Here is an 18,906-nt window from a genome sequence, read left to right on the forward strand (position 1 = left end):
AGCAAGCCAAGCAACATTACACTGTCCTCATCAAATCCATTAGAACACTTAAAGCAGAACAGCTCTGTTTCAGCTTCTATTCTCCACAACAACAGCACGTCTCATTTTTTTACATCTCAGTTTTGGTCCCACTCATCTTCGCTTTCTAAGTGCATAAAAACAATCATTGTTTAAGTTTTAAGGATTCATTAAATCTTTTTTTTTTTTTCCTGTTAGTCTTTCAAATCCCAAACTAATATTGCACTCAGGAGCTAAGGTGGCTTCCTTATTTGATATCCACTATGGGTACACTATGGGAACCTGAAAAGAAAGCTGATGTGTTGCTTTACGCAGACGTGCTGAACTTCCTTCCTTAGGTACTTACCTAGCTAGTTTTCATCATCTGATTGCCATGGTTTCTACATCATCATTTCTTATTTTTGTTTAAAAGGTGAAATGAGCTTTTTCTAACACTGCCATATTTATATATGCAAACTGCCTGACTCCTGAAAGAGTTGCAAAAAGTAAGCTCCACAAAAAAGGTTTTTATTTTTAATGCCCCAAATATTTTATGCAATGAATACAGCAGTTAAACTAATCAACTTGAATTTTAAACATAAAAAAATCCCAGTAAATTGTGCTTCAAGACTAGGAATCAAATGATCCAAACTGGTCTTGCTGATCAGTACCAGGATGAAGTCAAATAAGCTCTCCCTAACCACCTTCATGCATTGCTCATCTGATCAGCTGTTTCTTTGCCCTGACAACTAGCATGCCTGACTACCTTCTTCCATGCATGGAATATTCCTTCCTGTCTCCGCTAATTCCACTTTCCCATCAGACCACATTTCTGATGAAATGCACTTTGAAACCTACTCTGTTTGCTGGAAAGTAGAAAAATAAAACACTAAAAATAGACTTGAAAACGAGAACTTATGCTCTCCCTTACTCTGTACAAGAGGTCTTCCCTTACAAAATGACATGCATCCCCTAAATCAAATTAGTGGTAATGTGAATTTGATTAACCTTTTAATAATACTGTTTACTCCAGCTGTTTATGTAAACAAATGTACTATTTGCAAATAAGTAATTTCAGTTCACATTGGCTAAAGAATAATACAGTACACTGAAATATTCTATAACCTCTACGAAAGGTTTTAACTGTGAAGAATGGGCATTAGTACCTATAGATACATACGGTAAGGTACATACAGAAACCATTGAAAGTATTTTTTCTGATCATGAAGCATAGTAGCTTCCAGGATGCTATGAATTGCTTGAATTTCTTCATGCCTCCTACCAGAAAAATGTTGCAGTATATGTCAAAGAATAGAAAAAAAGGGGAAAAGATATAGCTGAAATAGCCAAATACAAGCCATCAATAGAAATCATTACCTGTGACATGTAACCTTCACTTCTTTTATACGAGAAGTGAAAAATTATTTACTTGGGCATAGCATGGGGAGAAAGTAGATGAGCATGTCTTGCATTAATGCCTGTCTCCATTTATCCATCATTTCTTTTTAAATAAACATAGCACCACATCACTTCTCCAAATTTATCTTCTGGGCTACAAAACAGAGCAAGCCACTATGGTATGATTTTTATTTTTTTTCCTAATTAAAAATCAAGAGAAACCTACAGTAGAAAAACTCCCCTTTCACACAGAAAGAAGTGTATCACCTCATTACAGACCTTTTTTGCTCAATTAACGGCTGTGTTAAGCACTATCTTGACGCTGAGGCTTTGACCCTGTCCAGTAAGACTGTACTGACACTGGTCTCAGAGGATGCCTCCTGTATCCTGCACTGTCAGAGGAGGGTCACACAGGCTGACGGGAGACTACCATCAGCCTTCCAGACCACTTCTTCTGCATCTCCAGCTGGCATGCCAGCTGGTTCCGGAGCCGCTCCCAAAAATATTCCTACCAGGCTACTAGATTCTTTCCCTTTGTACTCTTCTCTGCCACACTGTGTTCATTTTACTGAGAAGTGGCTAGATATCCAGGGGCTGGAGGAAACAATATAATCCTGAAGGTTTATCCCTCATTTCTTCCCATACTCTCTCGGGTCCTTGGCACTGTTCATGTAGCCAAGCTGTAACAGAGTACAGACTAAAAACCTGTTTCTCCTTCCTATGTCCCTTTCTCCAATTAGAAGCAAACCTAAAATCTTTGGCTAGAATTCCAAGCACGATAATGTTACAGTCACATTTCCCCTCTCTGAAGCTACCTCCCGAATCAGGCAGCTGCTACTAAGAAACTTTTCCTTTATTAACAGCAATACAGGAGAGGCAGGTTATGCCTTTTGCCAAAGATGACTGTCTCACCACCACAAGGAGAGGAGAAAAAATAATCTAATTTAAATTTTCTCCTTCATCTCCCTCTCCCCCACCAAGTCATCTTGATATTTCACTTAAACCTGCAGTGATAAACCAGTTTAGGACATGGTTTGGCTATGAAAATTCGCTAGATCTGCACTTTTGCAACAGCTTGTGATTTATTATGCCCACTAGTACTTGGACACATGTTCACTCGCTTCAGTTACTTCAACGCAGTACACACTGCTGGAAAGATAACTGATACACAACAGAAAGGCTGTTAGGTCAAAAGAAAGCTGAAACTTTTAATTAAAAGTTTATTATGACTCTTGAGAATCAGCCTGAAATATTAAAGAGGTTTCTGCTCTCCATGCACTTGGTGTCCAAAGCTTCTAGAAACCCTCCTCATTCCTTGCAACAAGCTTCATTCTTGAAGCTTTCTGAAAAGATATTTCAAGTAGTTTGGAATTGCTGCTGCTGTTTGCATGTTCTGCAGGTAACAATGTCAAGGTGCACTTCATTAACTACCATATATTAAAACAGAAAAAAAAAAAACTTCTTCTCTCCAAGCCCAACCTGAAAATAAATTCATATGAAATGAACCAATCTATTGATAAAAACCGAACTGCTATCATTCTAATGAATAACATCATTACATCACAGGAAGGCTTCTATTCTCGACAGATTCAGTTCTTGGTACCTTAATAATTTAATAATTGACACAGAAAATGCATTAACATACAAAGCTTGCAAGTTTACATGGTTTCAAAATATTCACAAATAGAACTACAGCCAAATCCAACTGCAGAAGGTAGACTTACGTAAATGTCTGTGTAAACGGGAAAATATCTGCACTCAAGCCTAAATGCATCCAGGTGCATGATACAGTATATCTCTGCATGAAAAAAGGAAGATTCTCCATACCAAAAATTAAGTTCTTCATAAAAGCAGACTTTAAAGGGAGAAAAAAGCCTGGTTTCTGCTTCATATAATATCTACATCAGTAGAAAGAAGAAAACGCCCATGACTGAAATACTTAGTCCATCTATCTCAGAAGAAAAACAAACAAACAAAAAGACCACAAAATCCAACGCCCATCATAATCTGTTGAACATCTCTTCAAGGAGGAAAATTTATACCTTGTATGTATGTCTAAAGGACAGAATGCATTTCTCCTATCAGCTACTCAATTCAATCAGGGCTTCTTTAGTAATAAATGCTGGCTGAAAACCAAATCATAATCCTGTGCTTAAGACATTCTTTCAGGATATTGCCTGAGGCAAAACATAAGTCTCTGCACACAAATGAGAAAGACAACGCATGCCATTCCAACAGCATATGAACACTTTTGACAAAGCCTGGTTTTAGTTTTAAAACATTTCTCCAATTGATAAATATTCACAGCTGAAAAAAAGCACAGGCTTATTAAAAAAGACCTCCCTGAGCTGCACAGGTATGAATTTCCATGCATGGAAATTGAATTCTCAAAATCAAATCACATTCTGAACTATCCTACTGAGGAATTTTAAACATAGTAAGTTTTTACATAGATTTTAGCAATTTTATATGATGAACACATTGAACAAATTGATACCGATGCAATAATACGGCTTAGGATTACATCTAGTAATGCAGAGTAAAAAATATTCCTTTTCCCCTAAGAGTTGTGCAAGCAAAGCCCAAAAATCATGAAACCAAACTCTGTACAAGCTAAAGGGAGGAGAACAAAGAAGGAAAACTGACAGTGTAGCAGAGAAGACAGAAGCTTTTTAGACTCACTCTTCAAGTCTGACAATCATCTGCTCTGACATCTCGACAACACGACGTTTCCAGCAGGATCCTCCCCCCAGTTCAACAAATGGAAAGGTCATAGATAACTCTCTACACGCAGGATACACACATTCCATACGGTACGCAGAAAGCAGGAAAAGCAAACTGCTAGGCTACCATACCTACAAGTGGGTTTTATCCAACATACGATTTTTGCATGGGGACTTTAAGCAAAAGTGTTTTTCTCCTATTTAACAGAAACAGATAGTAAAGATGTACTTGCCTTCAGGCACCACTATTCGATTCACAGGAGAGACATCTGAACCAGGAGGCTACAGGTTGTGGCAGTTTGCAATAGCTAGTTTCTTTCACCAAATGCTCCTCTGTTGTCTAGTATTTCCGTGTCAAGAGCAGTCTAGCTGAGGAGTAATTCCACAGGCATGTCTGAGAATGGTTTATGAACTAATACCAAGGCTCCCAGCGCCCCAGTGGCAACTGTACTTGCCTCCACCTCCCTGCTTGCTAACACTCCTGCTCAGCTCCACCCACCCAAAGTAAATATGCTTGCTCACTGCTCAGGTTTCAACACTTTTCATCTCAACACTTAGAAAATTCAAGGTCACAGTTCAGGTTCAAGTACGCCAGCTTTGCCGAGATTTACATGGCAAAAAAAAAAGAACTTGTTTGAGAAGTTTCACAGTAATCAGCCCTGCTGTGCCCTTCAAACCCAGCACCACACTTCCACAAAGCCATACCTCACACAGAAAGGAGTACGTGTAATTTACCCGAGCCACAAACGCTGGGTGGAGTAGCATTTCAGAAATGGCAAGTTTTAATAAATGCACAATGACTTGCAGAGGAATGTGCCAGAGAATGCATTACAGTAAGAAAGCAGGACATCAAGATAATAGATGCAGAAGACTAACCACACACAGCACAACTTCAAACATTCACATTCACAAGAAAGTCAGTCTGGCAACACAAACTGAAAACAAATTATAAAGGGTCAAACTCTTCCTTCCTTATTGTGAACAGAACCTTATTCGCAACCTGTTTGACACAAGTGTCAGTAAAGCTGTTCCAGGTAAGTCACAGATTTACAGAACTGGGGCTTCACCTCCACGATACTATGGTACATGCATCAGAAGACAAAGTAAGACAAAATGAAATACCTCCCAAGAATGCAGCAAGAGAGACCAAGACTGTCAAAGTAATAGGGGTTGCAAGATTTTAGACAAAATTCCCACATTGCACTCAAAAGCAGAAGTGTTAATAAACATTTCCAAGGTGTTAGCTGCTCTCACTCTATACAGAAAGTGCCTAATTTCATTTGCTCTTAATGCACAGTTGTTAATAAAAAAAAAAGGGGGGGGGGGGGGGAGCTTGTCAGAGAACCTCCTCAACAAACCCTCAAGCTGTTTCCTTTCTAGTGCTGAGTCAGTTTTAAGGGAAAATGAACTCAGGTAAAATAAGCTCAGTAATAAGTGGCTCTTACTGGGTCAAACTAATCAATTATTTAGCCATTCTTCAGTTTCTCTATTCAATGGATAGATACAGTGGAGCGAAACAGGAGATCGCATCAAGTTATTTGCATGATTAAGTCTGTCTGGATATACAGAGAAAAGTCAAAGGAAATGTAAGAAGAAAACCAGAAATCATTATCAAAAGACAGTAATGTCTGCAAATCTTGTGTTTTCTTGGTCATTATGGCTCCAAAGGCATCTCATCCCTCCAGCAGTTAGCAAATGTTCTTCAGGAACTAATGCTTAGAAACACGTATTTTTCACTCTCCACCTTCTTTCTCATGCAAAAATAGCTAGATGTGTGTTTTCTCTCCAAATGCAGCATCCTACAGACCTTGGTCTGTAGGATTTTAGTCCTTCAGATGTTTACTCCAGAATAACCACCCTTAGTACAAGCTCCACACAACCAAAAACACCCTTATTTTCTCCCCCCCAAGCTCGTTCAACTTCTCCCTTCTATTCATTATGATACCATGATCATTACTGGCAGACCAATCATTCTGCTTCCACTGTCAATCCACCTCCCTGCGTCTAAACCACTTCTGTTTCTAATCGCATAACACGGAGTACATTTTCATCCTAGTGCAAACTGAATTAACATCTACTTCTTGGAAAGGAGGGGCAGATCCTACCTCTTAGCTCAGCTCAAGCTCCTTCTGAAAAGCCATGCCCAGTGCTGAGCCTTCTGTGATGAGCATGCACTTAGTCACACAGTAAGTCAGTCTAACACACAAAACAACCAAACCCTTAAAACTGAGCACAAAGAGAAGTGTTTTAAACACAGAGCTGCTAATTTAGCTCAAAGGTCTACATTTCTATAAAATATCTCCTCCTTAGTCTTTATCATCCTAACATACTTTTGCCAGATACTACTCACATTTTCACTCCATCTGCATCTTGTTGGTGCCTTGGATAAAAATAGGAGACGTTCTGAGGGTTGATGCAGTCAAATTGATGAACTTGTCTGTAAAGGTCACTGTTCTCCACATGAAAAACAGAAACTAGAGCTCCAAAACCCTAATGCATCATCTGCTGAGTTGCCAACTACAATGCATCAGTTACAATAGTTCCCCAGGGGTGGGCGTTGGGGCCCACCCTCTAATACTTTACCGATGACTTGGATGAGGGAAGTGAGTGCACCCTCAGTAAGTTTGCAGACGACACCAAGTTGGGGGAAAGCATCAATCTGCCGGAGGGTAGGAAGGCCCTGCAGAGGGACCTGGACAGGATGGGTCGATGGGCAGAGGCCAATGGAATAAGGTTCAATATGGCTAAGTGCTGGGTCCTGCACTTTGGTCACAACTACCCCATGCAGCGCTACAGGCTTGGAGCAGAGTGACTCAAAAGCTGCGCAAAGGAAAAGGATCTGGGGGTGTTGGTTGATGCTTGCCTGAACACGGCCAGCAGTGTGCCCAGGTGGCCAAGAAGGCCAACGGCATCCTGGCTTGTATCAGGAATAGTGCAGCCAGCGGGACCAGGGAGGTGATTGGCCCCCTGTGCTCTGCTCTGGTGAGGCCGCACCTCGAGTACTGTGTTCAGCTTTGGGCCCCTCACTGCAAGAAAGACATCGGGGCCCTGCAGCATGTCCAGAGAAGGGCTACGGAGCTGGTGAAGGGCCTGGAGCATAAGTCTTATGAGGAGCGGCTGAGGGAAGTGAGGGTGTTTGGTCTGGAGAAGAGGAGGCCCAGGGGAGACCTTATTGCTCTCTACAACTACCTGAAAGGAAGCTGTGGGGAGCTGGGGTTGGCCTCTTCTCACAGGTAACTAGTGATAGGATGAGAGCAAATGGCCTCAAGTTGCATCAGGGGAGGGTCGGTTTGAAAATTAGGAGACATTTCTTTTCAGGAGGAGTAATTAGGCATTGGAACAGGTTGCCCAGGGAGGTGGTGGAGTCACTGTCCCTGGGGATGTTTAAGGAAAGGTTGGATGTGGTGCTTAGGGACATGGTTTAGTGGGTGACAGTGGTGGCAGGGGGAGGGTTGGACCAGATGATCTTGGAGGTCTTTTCCAACCTTAATGATTGTATGATTGTTCTTGTGTAAGTCTGGACAATGCTCCCATGATCACAGCTTGCAAATTAAGAGTCCTCATTCAAATCCACAAAAATCTAGAACAGCAAAATTTTCCTATAATGAATGTTGTGAATTTTGCACTCCTCTTCATGGATTTTCACTTCCTCACACTCTTAAAAAAATAAACTCAGACATTATATCCTGAAGAAATAAATACATACGTATGCTACCAGCAAGTTTAAAACCAAAAAGCATTTCATCATATGCACTTTGTAACATATACTCAAAGGCACATAAAAAACAACAGCACAAACTCTCATTAATTAAAGCCATAAGGATACAACACAAATAACAGTAAAAAACAAACCAAACCAAAAAATAGTTTAAAATGTCTTATTATAGAATTGTTAATATTACAATTTTAATTAGATTTCTGTCTTTACCACATGTACAGCTTCTTAAACAACTAAGTTGTTTTCATAACAAGTTTGAAATATGTTTTTACTGCATATTTAGAAGTTGGAAGATATTAAAAACCCTTCCTGAGGAGCCTGGTGATTTTTTCATGTTTTCAGTGATCACTATTTCTACTTAATCCATTTTATCAAACACAAATAAAGTGGTATTCTGATGTAAGTCTGAGTTAATAAGATTTACAAGAATCCAATTTACCAGGGATAATTTGTGTAACAACATAAACAGCTTACATCAGCAAGCCCAGTTCCGCTTTACAGCTTTTGAAAAATGCAATCTTGAATTCAGTATTTTTATGCTCATTTTTTTAAAACTGTAATAAAATAGTTTTGTCAAAGATTCGTTTTTGTTGCACTTGCATTAGGTTAAAAAAGTGATGAGCCTGTCTCATCACCAAAAATAATCTCAATAAAAGTTTAGTAATTTTCCCACTAACGGTTAACAACGTTTTCGGTTATAGAATGCAAACACAGCAAGTGAGCTAAATTAACATTCTTCAATCTATGCGTGGACTGCCAGAACTGAAACTTGTTCTAGCAGTCCTAAAATCTGTATGTGCTACCCTGTTACAAAAATATGGTCTTGGTGAGGTGGCAAGGCCATGCTAGCTCACTACAGGGCCTAAAAATACAGTCCCACAGAAGTACACAAAGCTACACAGAAAAAACTAACTACGCAAATCTATCAAAGTTTCCATCAAAAGGCTGCTGAACTGTTTAAGTTCAATTCCAAGCCTGTCCATTCTAAACAGAAGATTTAAAAAAAAAAAAAGCAGTATGATCATTTAGTATGTTCAAGGCACAGAGAACTAGGAATGTTTCATTGCTGGTGCACAGTTCAAAAGAAAATGCAACGTCTGAATATGAGACATACTGGAGGCAACATTTACGTGCAATATACAGCATTGATAAGTTAGAGGCTTATCAGACTAATTTGGCAGATATTATGAAATTATAATTACAAAGACTTCAAAAGTTACAGTTAAAGACTGTGTGGGGAAAAGTAAGATTTGCTTGAAAAAGTTTGTGCGAATTATTGCCAAAAGTTTATCACTCTTCGATCTCCTCCCACCTCAATTTGAGAAGCAAAGTAACCCTTTTGAGTGAGCTGTTGAATGAAAGAATCTAGAAACTGCTGTCCTAAACATATACAATGAAAAGTGAGGAAAAAAAAAACAACACAGTAAATGTCTTCAAGATGAATTTGAAGTGGAGCTGCTCAAGCCCACTCCCATAAACAGCCCCTCCTGAGTTTCAGCGCTAACCAGGTCCATAACTGGAATGCTTTTGACTGTGTAGTTGATCTTAGAGCTCCCATAAAAAGTTGTATTCTTGGCTTTCTAGAAAGTCAGCTCTGCCTTTACTAAATCCTTTCCTGCATGCTGTGATGCAAGAGGCTAGTTTCTATGTTTGCTTTGATGTCTCTTGAATCTCAGCACATGAGTGTCTCAGTCTTAGCACTAGATGGCACTTGGGTTTTAGGTACTACCCAACTTAAAGCCACTGACATTAGCAGGCTCAATAAATTTTTCTTACAGAACAAATTGTAATTGTAGTGTTATTATCAAGACTGGCTTATTCTGACACAATAGATAACTACTAGATGGGCATAGCAGAAATAAATTAAATCCACATTAATTAAAATTACAAGTCCAGCTAAGAACCAAAACTCCACAGAGCTGAGTTGACTTCTCAACAGTAAAACTCTGAAGTTGCTATGTAAACTCATGAGATCATGCAGGCATAATCCCCACCATCGGTTTTTCTAAAACATTTTTGTCAAACAATCTTGCTGAACCTTTCAATGAAAGCAAGTTTCCACAACTTTAAAGGTCTGTCTCTAGCATAAACGATAAAAGAAGGGCTAGTTGGAGACACGAAGGTTCGGGACAGCCTTAGCTACAGCAACCGTGAAATGGTGGAGTTCAGAATCTTGTGAGGAGGAAGCAGGGCAAAAATAGGATCCCAACATTGGACCTCAGGAGATCAAACTTTAACCTCTTCAGGGACCTACTTGGAGGAATCCCATGGGTTCGGGCACTAGAAGGAAAGGAGGTTCAGGAAAGCTGGTCAATATTCAAGCATCACTTCCTCCAAGCTCAAGATCAGTGTATCCCTATGAGTAAGAAGGCAAGCAAAGGGGGCAGGAGACCTGCATGGATGAGCAAGGGGTTCCTGGCAAATCTCAAAGAAAAGAAGGAATTATACAGCATGTGGAAAAAGGGAAAGGCCACTTGGGAGGAACAGAGGGACACTGTCAGAGTATGCAGGGATTCAATGAAGAAGGCCAAGACCCACTTGGAATTAAATCTGGCAGGGGATGTCAAAGACAACAAGAAAGGCTTCTTCAAATAGATCAATAGCAAAAGGAAGACTAGCGAAAATCAATGACCAGGATGATGGCACAGAGTGCAGCCTCAGCAAGCTTTTTGAGGATAAATATTTCTGAAACCTGTGAGGAGTGGCTGATACCCCAGAGGGCCGTGCTGCCATTCAGAAGGATCTCCACAGGCTGGAAAGCTGGGCTGTGGGGAACTTCATGAAGTTCAACAACGGCAAGCGCAGGGCCCTGCACATAGGGAGGAATAACCCCAAGCACCAGTACAGGCTGGGGGCTGAGCTGCTGGAGTGCCGCTCTGCAGAGAGAGACCTGGGAGTCCTGGTAGACAGCAGGCTGACCATGAGCCAGCAACGTGCCCTTGTGGCCAAGAAGGCCAATGGTATCCTGGGCTACATTCAGAAGAATGTTGCCAGCAGGTCGAGGGAGGTGATCCTGCCCCTCTACTCAGCCCTGGTGAGGCCTCACCTGGAGTGTTGTGCCCAGTGCTGGGCTCCCCAGTGTAAGAGGGACATGGGGTACTGGAGCAAGTTCAGAGGAGGGCTATGAGGAAGGTTGGAGGACTGGAGCACCTCTTCATACAAGGAGAGGCTGAGAGAACTGGGCCTGTTTAGCTTGGAGAAGGCTGAGAGGGGATCTTATCAATGTGTATAAATATCTGAAGGGAGGGTGTCAAGAGGATGAGGCTTGACTCTTTTCAGTTGTGCCCAGCAACAGGACAAGAGGCAATGGGCACAAACTGAAGTACGGGAAGTTCCAGCTCAACATGAGAAAACACTTCTTTATTGCGAGGGTGACAGAGTACTGGCACAGATTGCCCAGTGAGACTGCGGAGTCTCCTTCTCTGGAGATATTCAAAACCCACCTGGATGCCATCCTGCACAGCGTGCTCTAGGGGACCCTGCTTGAAGGTGGTTGGACCAGATGATCTCCGAAGGTCCCATCCAACCTCAGCCGTTCTGTGATAAACACGCTACTCTTCAGCTTCAGAATGAGCTACATTGCATTTTCAAGGATCTTAAAAATATTACGTAAAATAAGAAGGCACAACTTCTACATGCAAAGATTATGCAGAACGTTGATAGTGTATATAGAGTTTTGCTGAATGATCACTGCCAGACAGTGCTGTACTCTACACTGGATTACAAAAAGACAATGGCTGTTTTTGGCTTAGATAACATGCTAAGTTCCATCTAAAATACCACATGCATGTCACAGCTAAAGAAAAAAAAATCTTCACTGAAAAAGTCGCAGTATGTTCTCCTTCACTCCTTCTGAAGAGACGAACATTGCTAAATCAAAATTGACAGTTTGCAATATTTCCCTAAATTTAAAAGGGAAAACCTTGGAAACATTTTCAAGCATTCATTTTTTTCAACATTTTGTCAGGTACAATATTTTTAAGACAAGGTGATTCATTGTCCTACTGCACATATATACTAGATAATGTGCACAGAATTTTGTTATTTAACAGGGAGCATAATATACACGAGCATAAACACACTTCTAATGCAAGTCCTTGAAACTAAAACAGGTGCCTGGGTTAAGCTAACTGCTCAATATATACAAGAATGAAAGGAGCGAAGAAGGAAGTCATGCTTTAAACCAAGAAAGCAAGTGCAGGAAAATAGAAACTTTCCAAAAGTAAGAGCTACTTTCACATAAGTTAAAACCCAGTATTTATACACAGGAATACTTAGAATTATGAAATATACACCACTTACAACTTCACAGTGGCATGTTGTATGGCTCACCCTTTGTTCTAAACAGGAAGCCAATAGCCCAAACTGATATTTGAACATTTAATTTTAATATAAGAGAGTAGAGGTAAACATTTAAGTTCTCATCCACTTTTAATCACACTTGTAATACTTGCCATTGGATCTTACTTAAGACACGAGCAGAATACGCTAATTAACTTATTCCAGTAGATGAGCCGACTGATCCTTGCAGACTGTATCATCCATTTTCCTGTTCCAATACTATTTTATGCTGTGCCTACTGTGCTTTCAGACTGTTTACATTACTCACCTCCTAAAGGTGCATTCAGGTGCCAGTGACTAGAAGCATCTCCATTTAGTTCATAGTAAATGCCTTTAAATACTATATCTAAACATTTCTGCATATTCTCATCATACAATACTATGGGAATGTTCTAAAGAGCCTTTGCTCATCAGATGTTGTCAATTAAAACAGTCAGACTCAAGTGCTCCACCACTTTAAACTGTGTTCTACTTCATGTTTCCAGGCTTGCGCAGTATCTCTTGATCCCCATGTAACAAGCTCACATTTTCACCAGCAGTGTCATTTCCTTGTAGGAATAACCAGCACAGAATAACCACCCAACTTCTAAATGTGGGTCAACCAACTCCATAAAAATCAGACCTACACCTCCCGGGTTGCAGATATGCTAGAAGTCAGTAATTACAGGTTGCTGAAGCCTAGCCCCATATTGTACTACTGTTTCGCTACTGAAATTGACTTTAAGACAAATTCCTTGTTTCACAAAACTACAGGAACATTTCTAGTAGCATTCTTGGAAGACAAAGGCATAGAGATGAGTGATGCTAAGAGTCACAGATATATTTAACATGCTTAAAATCACTTATAAAAGCCCTGGAATAATCAGAGTTAAAAATCAGAAGACAATAGTTAATATCTGCAAGGAGACTGACATAGTACTCTCAAGTCTATTGGCAATTTTTAAGCCCATTTTCATGATTTTCCTGAGTGAAAGCCCTTAAAAAGGCACAATGGTTTGACTTCACAAATTAGTGGGAATAGCAACGTTAAAAGGAATGTGTTTACCAGAATATCCAAATAAACTTACATAACCTACATCCCTTGTCAAGTAAGGGATAAAACAGTACACATAATAACCAAAAATTTATTTGAATAACATAAAAGTTACAACCAAGCTATACAGAAAATATTTCCAGACTTAGTACAATGTAAGCCAGAGAACACCAAGCAGTGTTCCAGTGAGATAAGAGCAGCTTGTAGAAAATATATCAGAGCTAGCTGTGCACTGAAAACACTACCGTAATTCTTAAAATATGATAAAAGACTACCAGATTCAATATAGTAACAACCATGTTTGTATTTAAAACATTTCCCTCTTATTCGAATAGCACTGAATGGGAAAACAGCAAAATGATTCCAAGATGCCTAAGAAAGTGGCTTTATTGCTATGACAGACTATGACAGTACAGACTACAGGAGTTAGGGAGGCTTGTACCAAACCACCTCAGAAACAAGAGCTAAAGTAAGCATAGATGATTAGCACGGTTGCCAATAGCAAAGAAGAGTATTAATTAAAAAAAGTTTTCACTAAGGACTGCAAACACCATGACAAACATCTATAGTTATATTCTAGGCAATAAAACAAAGAGTTTTAAAAGCAAGTAAGTACAAGGAGAGTAACTTATTTTTTATTTTTGCCTTTTAAACAAACTATCAGCACTTCAGGTCGACTGGCAAATTTCACTTTGGATCCAATCACTTCACACAGATCCACGTTTGTTTTCGACAGGTACAGCAAAACAGAGGACTGTTTGAAGACTGGCAGATAGTGCTGAGAATCTTCCTTTTCAAAAGGAGAACGATCTTTCAACAGAAGTCATTGTCAATGACCTCTATAACAGGTTCCATGCATAAGTGGTGTATCATAACACTTCTGCACAAACACACAACTTAAATACTTGAGACATTAACATGACCATCAATTACCAAATTACACACAGATAATGATTTACCATCATGTGGACTGTTCTCTCACAAGTCATGGCATACTCTACTGAAGTAGTTTACCACGTATTGAGCTTTTCTCCGTTTCAGGTTAACACATAAGGATACAAAAAAAAATTGCCTGCAATATTTTAGTACACTTTCTTCCTTACCTCTTTATCTGGGAGGGCAGTGTTTTTGAACCAACATTTGAAATAGGTAATTAATGTCAGCATTTAAGTTCTTTAAAACCTCTGTAAAAAATAGCTGCCTTACCATGGCTGTGGGCAGTTGCTGGGCTGAGAGATGGTTGGAGTAACTCTTTGGTTGGAGTAAAATAAGCTTCTTTTCCCTGGCGCTGGCTCATTTTCCCCGGAGTTAAAAGCTGTGATTCATCGCTGTTTGTTACGACTGTTGAAATACAAAATGGATGCTCAATGTTATGTACTTGTGTATTGATTTCTATTAACAAGTTCACTGCTATTAATGATACTGGTATTCAAATGCTGTCTTGAAAAATTCTTTCTAGAAAATGAGGATTTCAAACCAGAGATTTGCTTCGGAGGGAATGGCAGAAAGAAGCCAGAAAGATTGGTCTAAGACGTGAGTCAGAAGATGAAAACAAAAACTACTGTGTGTAGGAAAACTGCACGCTGCTACTGAACATCACAGACACAGCACCGAGCTGTTACTTCTGAAATCCTGCTTTCTTTGCCACTTTTTTGACTTGGTTTAACTAGCCACAAGACATCTGACCCAGGAAACAACTTACCAGATCAAGCTGTACCACCATTCCAGGAAACTAAAATGAATGTATACATGTACATCAAAGAAACATGTCTTATTAAGAAAGATTATGTAGAGACTATACCAAGGGAAAGGTTTAAATCAGAAGAGTTTTTCTCCTTGAACCTTATCAGTCTGAAAAGGACTTGTTTGATCTCTTCTAGCTATTTGTAAGATCCACCTGTGCAGCCATCCTGCTTATGATGTTTGTACTTATCCTTAAGCTGCACACAACAGAGCTGGAACTTTCTTGATAGTGGAATAATGACTGACTCAGTAACATCTGTCCCGTGGAAGTAGAGATACTGGCAAAAAAGATTAGAAAGAAAAAAAAGATGCTTACTAAAAACAGTCTGCCTAAAAGACTGTAAGTTTAAATGCTACTCACTTCAAGAGTTCTCAAGCTTTCCTCAAAACAGTTTTAAAAGTTTAACAGAAGATTGAGTTAAAACAAAGTTCAGTTTTTTAGATAGAATCTGCAGATACAGAGACCCTCTTCTTAGCTTCATTACTACTATTATTACAGTAACTGAAACGTGTTTTTTAAGCAACATCTATAATAAACACAAGGTAGTATGATGAATGCAAGGATGCCAGGATACCCACCTGTACTATTTTCTATATCAGATGAACCATCTAAAGCTCTACTCTGGACAAACTACACCATAAGCAGACTGGTGCTTAGGAAAAGTAAGAGAGGAGATAAGACAAGCAAGGCAAAAAGCTCATTTCCCTAGCTCAGAGTTTAAATTTGTCAGTGACAGAAAGTCAATACTTCAAAAGTGGCTGGAATTGTTTTTCTTGTAGTACCAATTTAGATTTTTAGTTTCCCACTATGTACTACAAGTAAGGGGAGGGAGGGCAGAGGTAGGGAGCAAATTTCTAACTTTTGGGAAGGATTGCACCACACAAGAGCTAGTGTCCAAAACGAAAAAAATAAAAATGGGGAGGCTAAAAAGTGACTGTTTCACAGACTATCACCAAACTGATCACTGCAAGGGACTGAGCTATACTCGCTTGTTTTAAAAGCGCTTAGGATGCACTGAAGTTGCAGCAAGTCAGCTGAAAGCTGCTTTTGGAAAGCCACAAGCCTCTAACTGTGTCAGAACTGCATTTCCCTGCCCAACAGGACAGGGTTTCAGGGCACGTCAGCAGCAGGCAGTGCCCCGCAGGCGGTCACTCTGCAGCACAGACAATACTTTCTCAAGTGACCCTTACAGAAGGATCCGTTCTGAACAAGCAGAGTGCAATATTACTAACTTTTTAACCGTTAAACTTCAGAAATTGTGAAGATGTAATCATTTCTCAGACAGTATTTGCCAGTCATTTAGTGGAAGAAACCTCTACACAAGTTCTCCAAACTCATGAGCTGAACTCAGTGATGTTAACTCAGTAACAACGGTAAGGGTTGCAAGCTTGAAATTCCCTATTAAGCTCATGCTCCTTCCTCAGTCTGCAAACTCAATTTGGGACTTGCAAAGACTGCTAGCACTGTTGGAAACGCTTCTTCCCTACAAAGAACAGAATATCTATCATCCAGCATGTAGTATTCTGTGGGTGAATTTCTTAAATCAAGCGGGCTTTTTCAAAATTCAACCTGTAAAGCTGACGAATGAAGAGCAGGAGAGTTTTACAATTTCTTTTTTTATACAAAACATTATAAAAGTGTTAAACAAATGGAAATAAATCCGTTAAAAACATAAACGTCTGCACATCTGCGCTGTAGCAGCCACCAGGAAGTTGTCCCCCTACTTCCAAATGCCTCATCCCGATGCTCCAAGACATTTGCTCTATGGTGAAGGGGAAGACAAGGACAGGCAGAACACAGAATCATAGAACCATTTAGGTTGGAAAAGTCATTTAAGATCAAGTCCAACCATTCATCTAACACTACAAGTCCAGCACTAAACCATGTCCCAAGTGACATAGTGGTTACTTGGAGTATGGGACAATGAATACCTTTACTGAGGAACTTCCATCTTTTTCTTCTACAAAAGACTGAATAATTATATGATTTTTAAAGATGCCAGCGTAATCACAAATGTGCAATCAGTAAGACATTCAGATGGTTGGCAATCTACATAAAGATACACCTTAAGCATCTTTTGGCAGGAGCTCTGGAACCTTAGAAGACAGAATCAAAGAAAGCTATTTCAAGGAGAAAGTAGTTGGGAAGGAGCGAGGAGGAGAATTTATGCTAGTAGTGAACCTGAGTTTTTAAGATGTCATTAAATCAAACACCTACCACTTGGAAGCAGATCTTTTATTTAAGAGAGCAGATTTAATTATTATATATTAATAGATAACAGCAATTTGGAGAAGCTCTTTGGCTGCTGTTTATAGCTTCTGATGGATTGATTTTACGAACGCTATAAAAATTTATGGCACATACTTAAATTATCCATTTGCTGACTACACTCGATGGTCCTGTAGCTAGTTTTTAACTCACTTGAAGCGAAGAACGATTTTATCTGGGAATTTCAGTACATTCACAGAATAAAACCAAGCAGTTTCTCTCTCTGAAAGAGAGCAATGGTGATTCATACAAGCGGCCTTGCTCACTTGTGAAATAAAAGTTAAACTTGGATGAATAAATGATGCTCCTAGTCAAACACGTTTTGCTTCTCATTTGCAAAAATACCAAACAAACTTACGGTTTAAACTTGTGTCTCCACAGGTACCTTTAGTGAAATCTCAGTGAACTAATCAAATGCTGTAAGCCTCAAAACCTCACTCAGTTTTTGACTAATCTTCAAAGCACTCACACTTTCCAGTGAGCAAGGTCTTAGCTTCTTCATCATAACAGTAGGTCTTTGTGACATGGACAACATATGACACGATTTTTCTAATGTTCCTGGGGAACATCTCACTTAATTCTTAGGTTTCATGTGCCATCTTTGCAACTTGAAAGATGATTTAGTAGGTACATGCTTAACATGTACAACAAAACCCACAACAGCACTGCCAACCATTCCTTCCACTCGGTGGCCTCAAAGTGGTTATGTACTTTTCGAATTTAGCTCAGGCATCAGGGTGTTCATCCAAGAGCATGATGATCTTGGTTCATCCCATCCTTTACCTGAGTAGGTTTAAAATCACACCAGCTATCTCCTTGAAGCTGAGCGGAGTGCTATTTTAAGGAAGAAACATCAAGTAGTAAACATCAAAGCCCCTTCGTGAATCTCCGGAGGGCACACTTGAATACCAACAGAACAATTAGAGTTGATAATTCATACTTTGCTCTATTTCTTACTACTAGCCATCAAATTAGTAATTATAGTTTGTCAGTAAGATTTATGCATCAGAAGAAACACAAATTGAGGTCGTTACAGCCAATTTATTTCATCAGATGAAGTTATGGAAAAAAAATCTCTGAAGTGGCAGACTCCCAATTTTTCCACTCCATAATGAGCATGTTAACGAGCCTACCCACTTGAAAACAGCACAAGGACACGAGATACAGGAAAAGGTTTATTAAAATTCAGTTCTGCGTTACTTTTGACTGTCTTTAACTAGCAAGATCAGCCCCACTTACAGCAGGAAAATAAGAAGTTGGTAAGTTAAAAGTATTATTTGGGTAGGTTTTTTTTAGCAGTTAGCTTTTAAATAATCTGCTTTCAGGAACCTTCCAGCAGTTAGTATGGTTACTTTTTTCATCAAAACAACTTGAAAAAGAACTTCAGGACCTGGGAAAAAAAGGTTTCAGGAACTCCATGCAAGAACATGAGTACATTCTAGTAATTGCCAGCTTTACAGACTGCATATTTATATAGCACAGCTGTCTGATATTTTTTCACAGCATTACAGAATGGTTGAGGTTGGAAGCGACTTCTGGAGGTCATCTGGTCCAACCCTCCTGATCAAGCAGGGACACCTACAGCAAGCTGCCCATTTTTACAATAGATTGTGAGCTTTTTTGCAATGAAAAGTCTGTGAGACTTCTTGTACCTCCTATCTACAGCCCACAAGAAGAAACAGCA

At 39.6% G+C, this 18,906-nt stretch overlaps 1 protein-coding gene across 8 annotated transcripts in view; it reads right to left on the reverse strand.

Annotated features, from left to right (window-relative positions):
• OSBPL8 (oxysterol binding protein like 8) overlaps nucleotides 1-18,906 on the reverse strand; it is a 90,989-nt gene that overhangs the window by 36,322 nt on the left and 35,761 nt on the right. For all 8 annotated transcript variants that reach the window (XM_050709462.1, XM_035543895.2, XM_050709450.1 and 5 more), the window contains one exon: nucleotides 14,417-14,551. In XM_050709462.1, the coding sequence (XP_050565419.1) occupies nucleotides 14,417-14,507 (91 nt within the window). In that variant the 5' untranslated portion in view covers nucleotides 14,508-14,551. The remainder of the gene's footprint in view (nucleotides 1-14,416; nucleotides 14,552-18,906) is intronic.

The sequence above is a fragment of the Cygnus atratus genome, chromosome 1 (genome assembly GCF_013377495.2).
Source record: "Cygnus atratus isolate AKBS03 ecotype Queensland, Australia chromosome 1, CAtr_DNAZoo_HiC_assembly, whole genome shotgun sequence".
Lineage (NCBI taxonomy): Eukaryota > Metazoa > Chordata > Aves > Anseriformes > Anatidae > Cygnus > Cygnus atratus.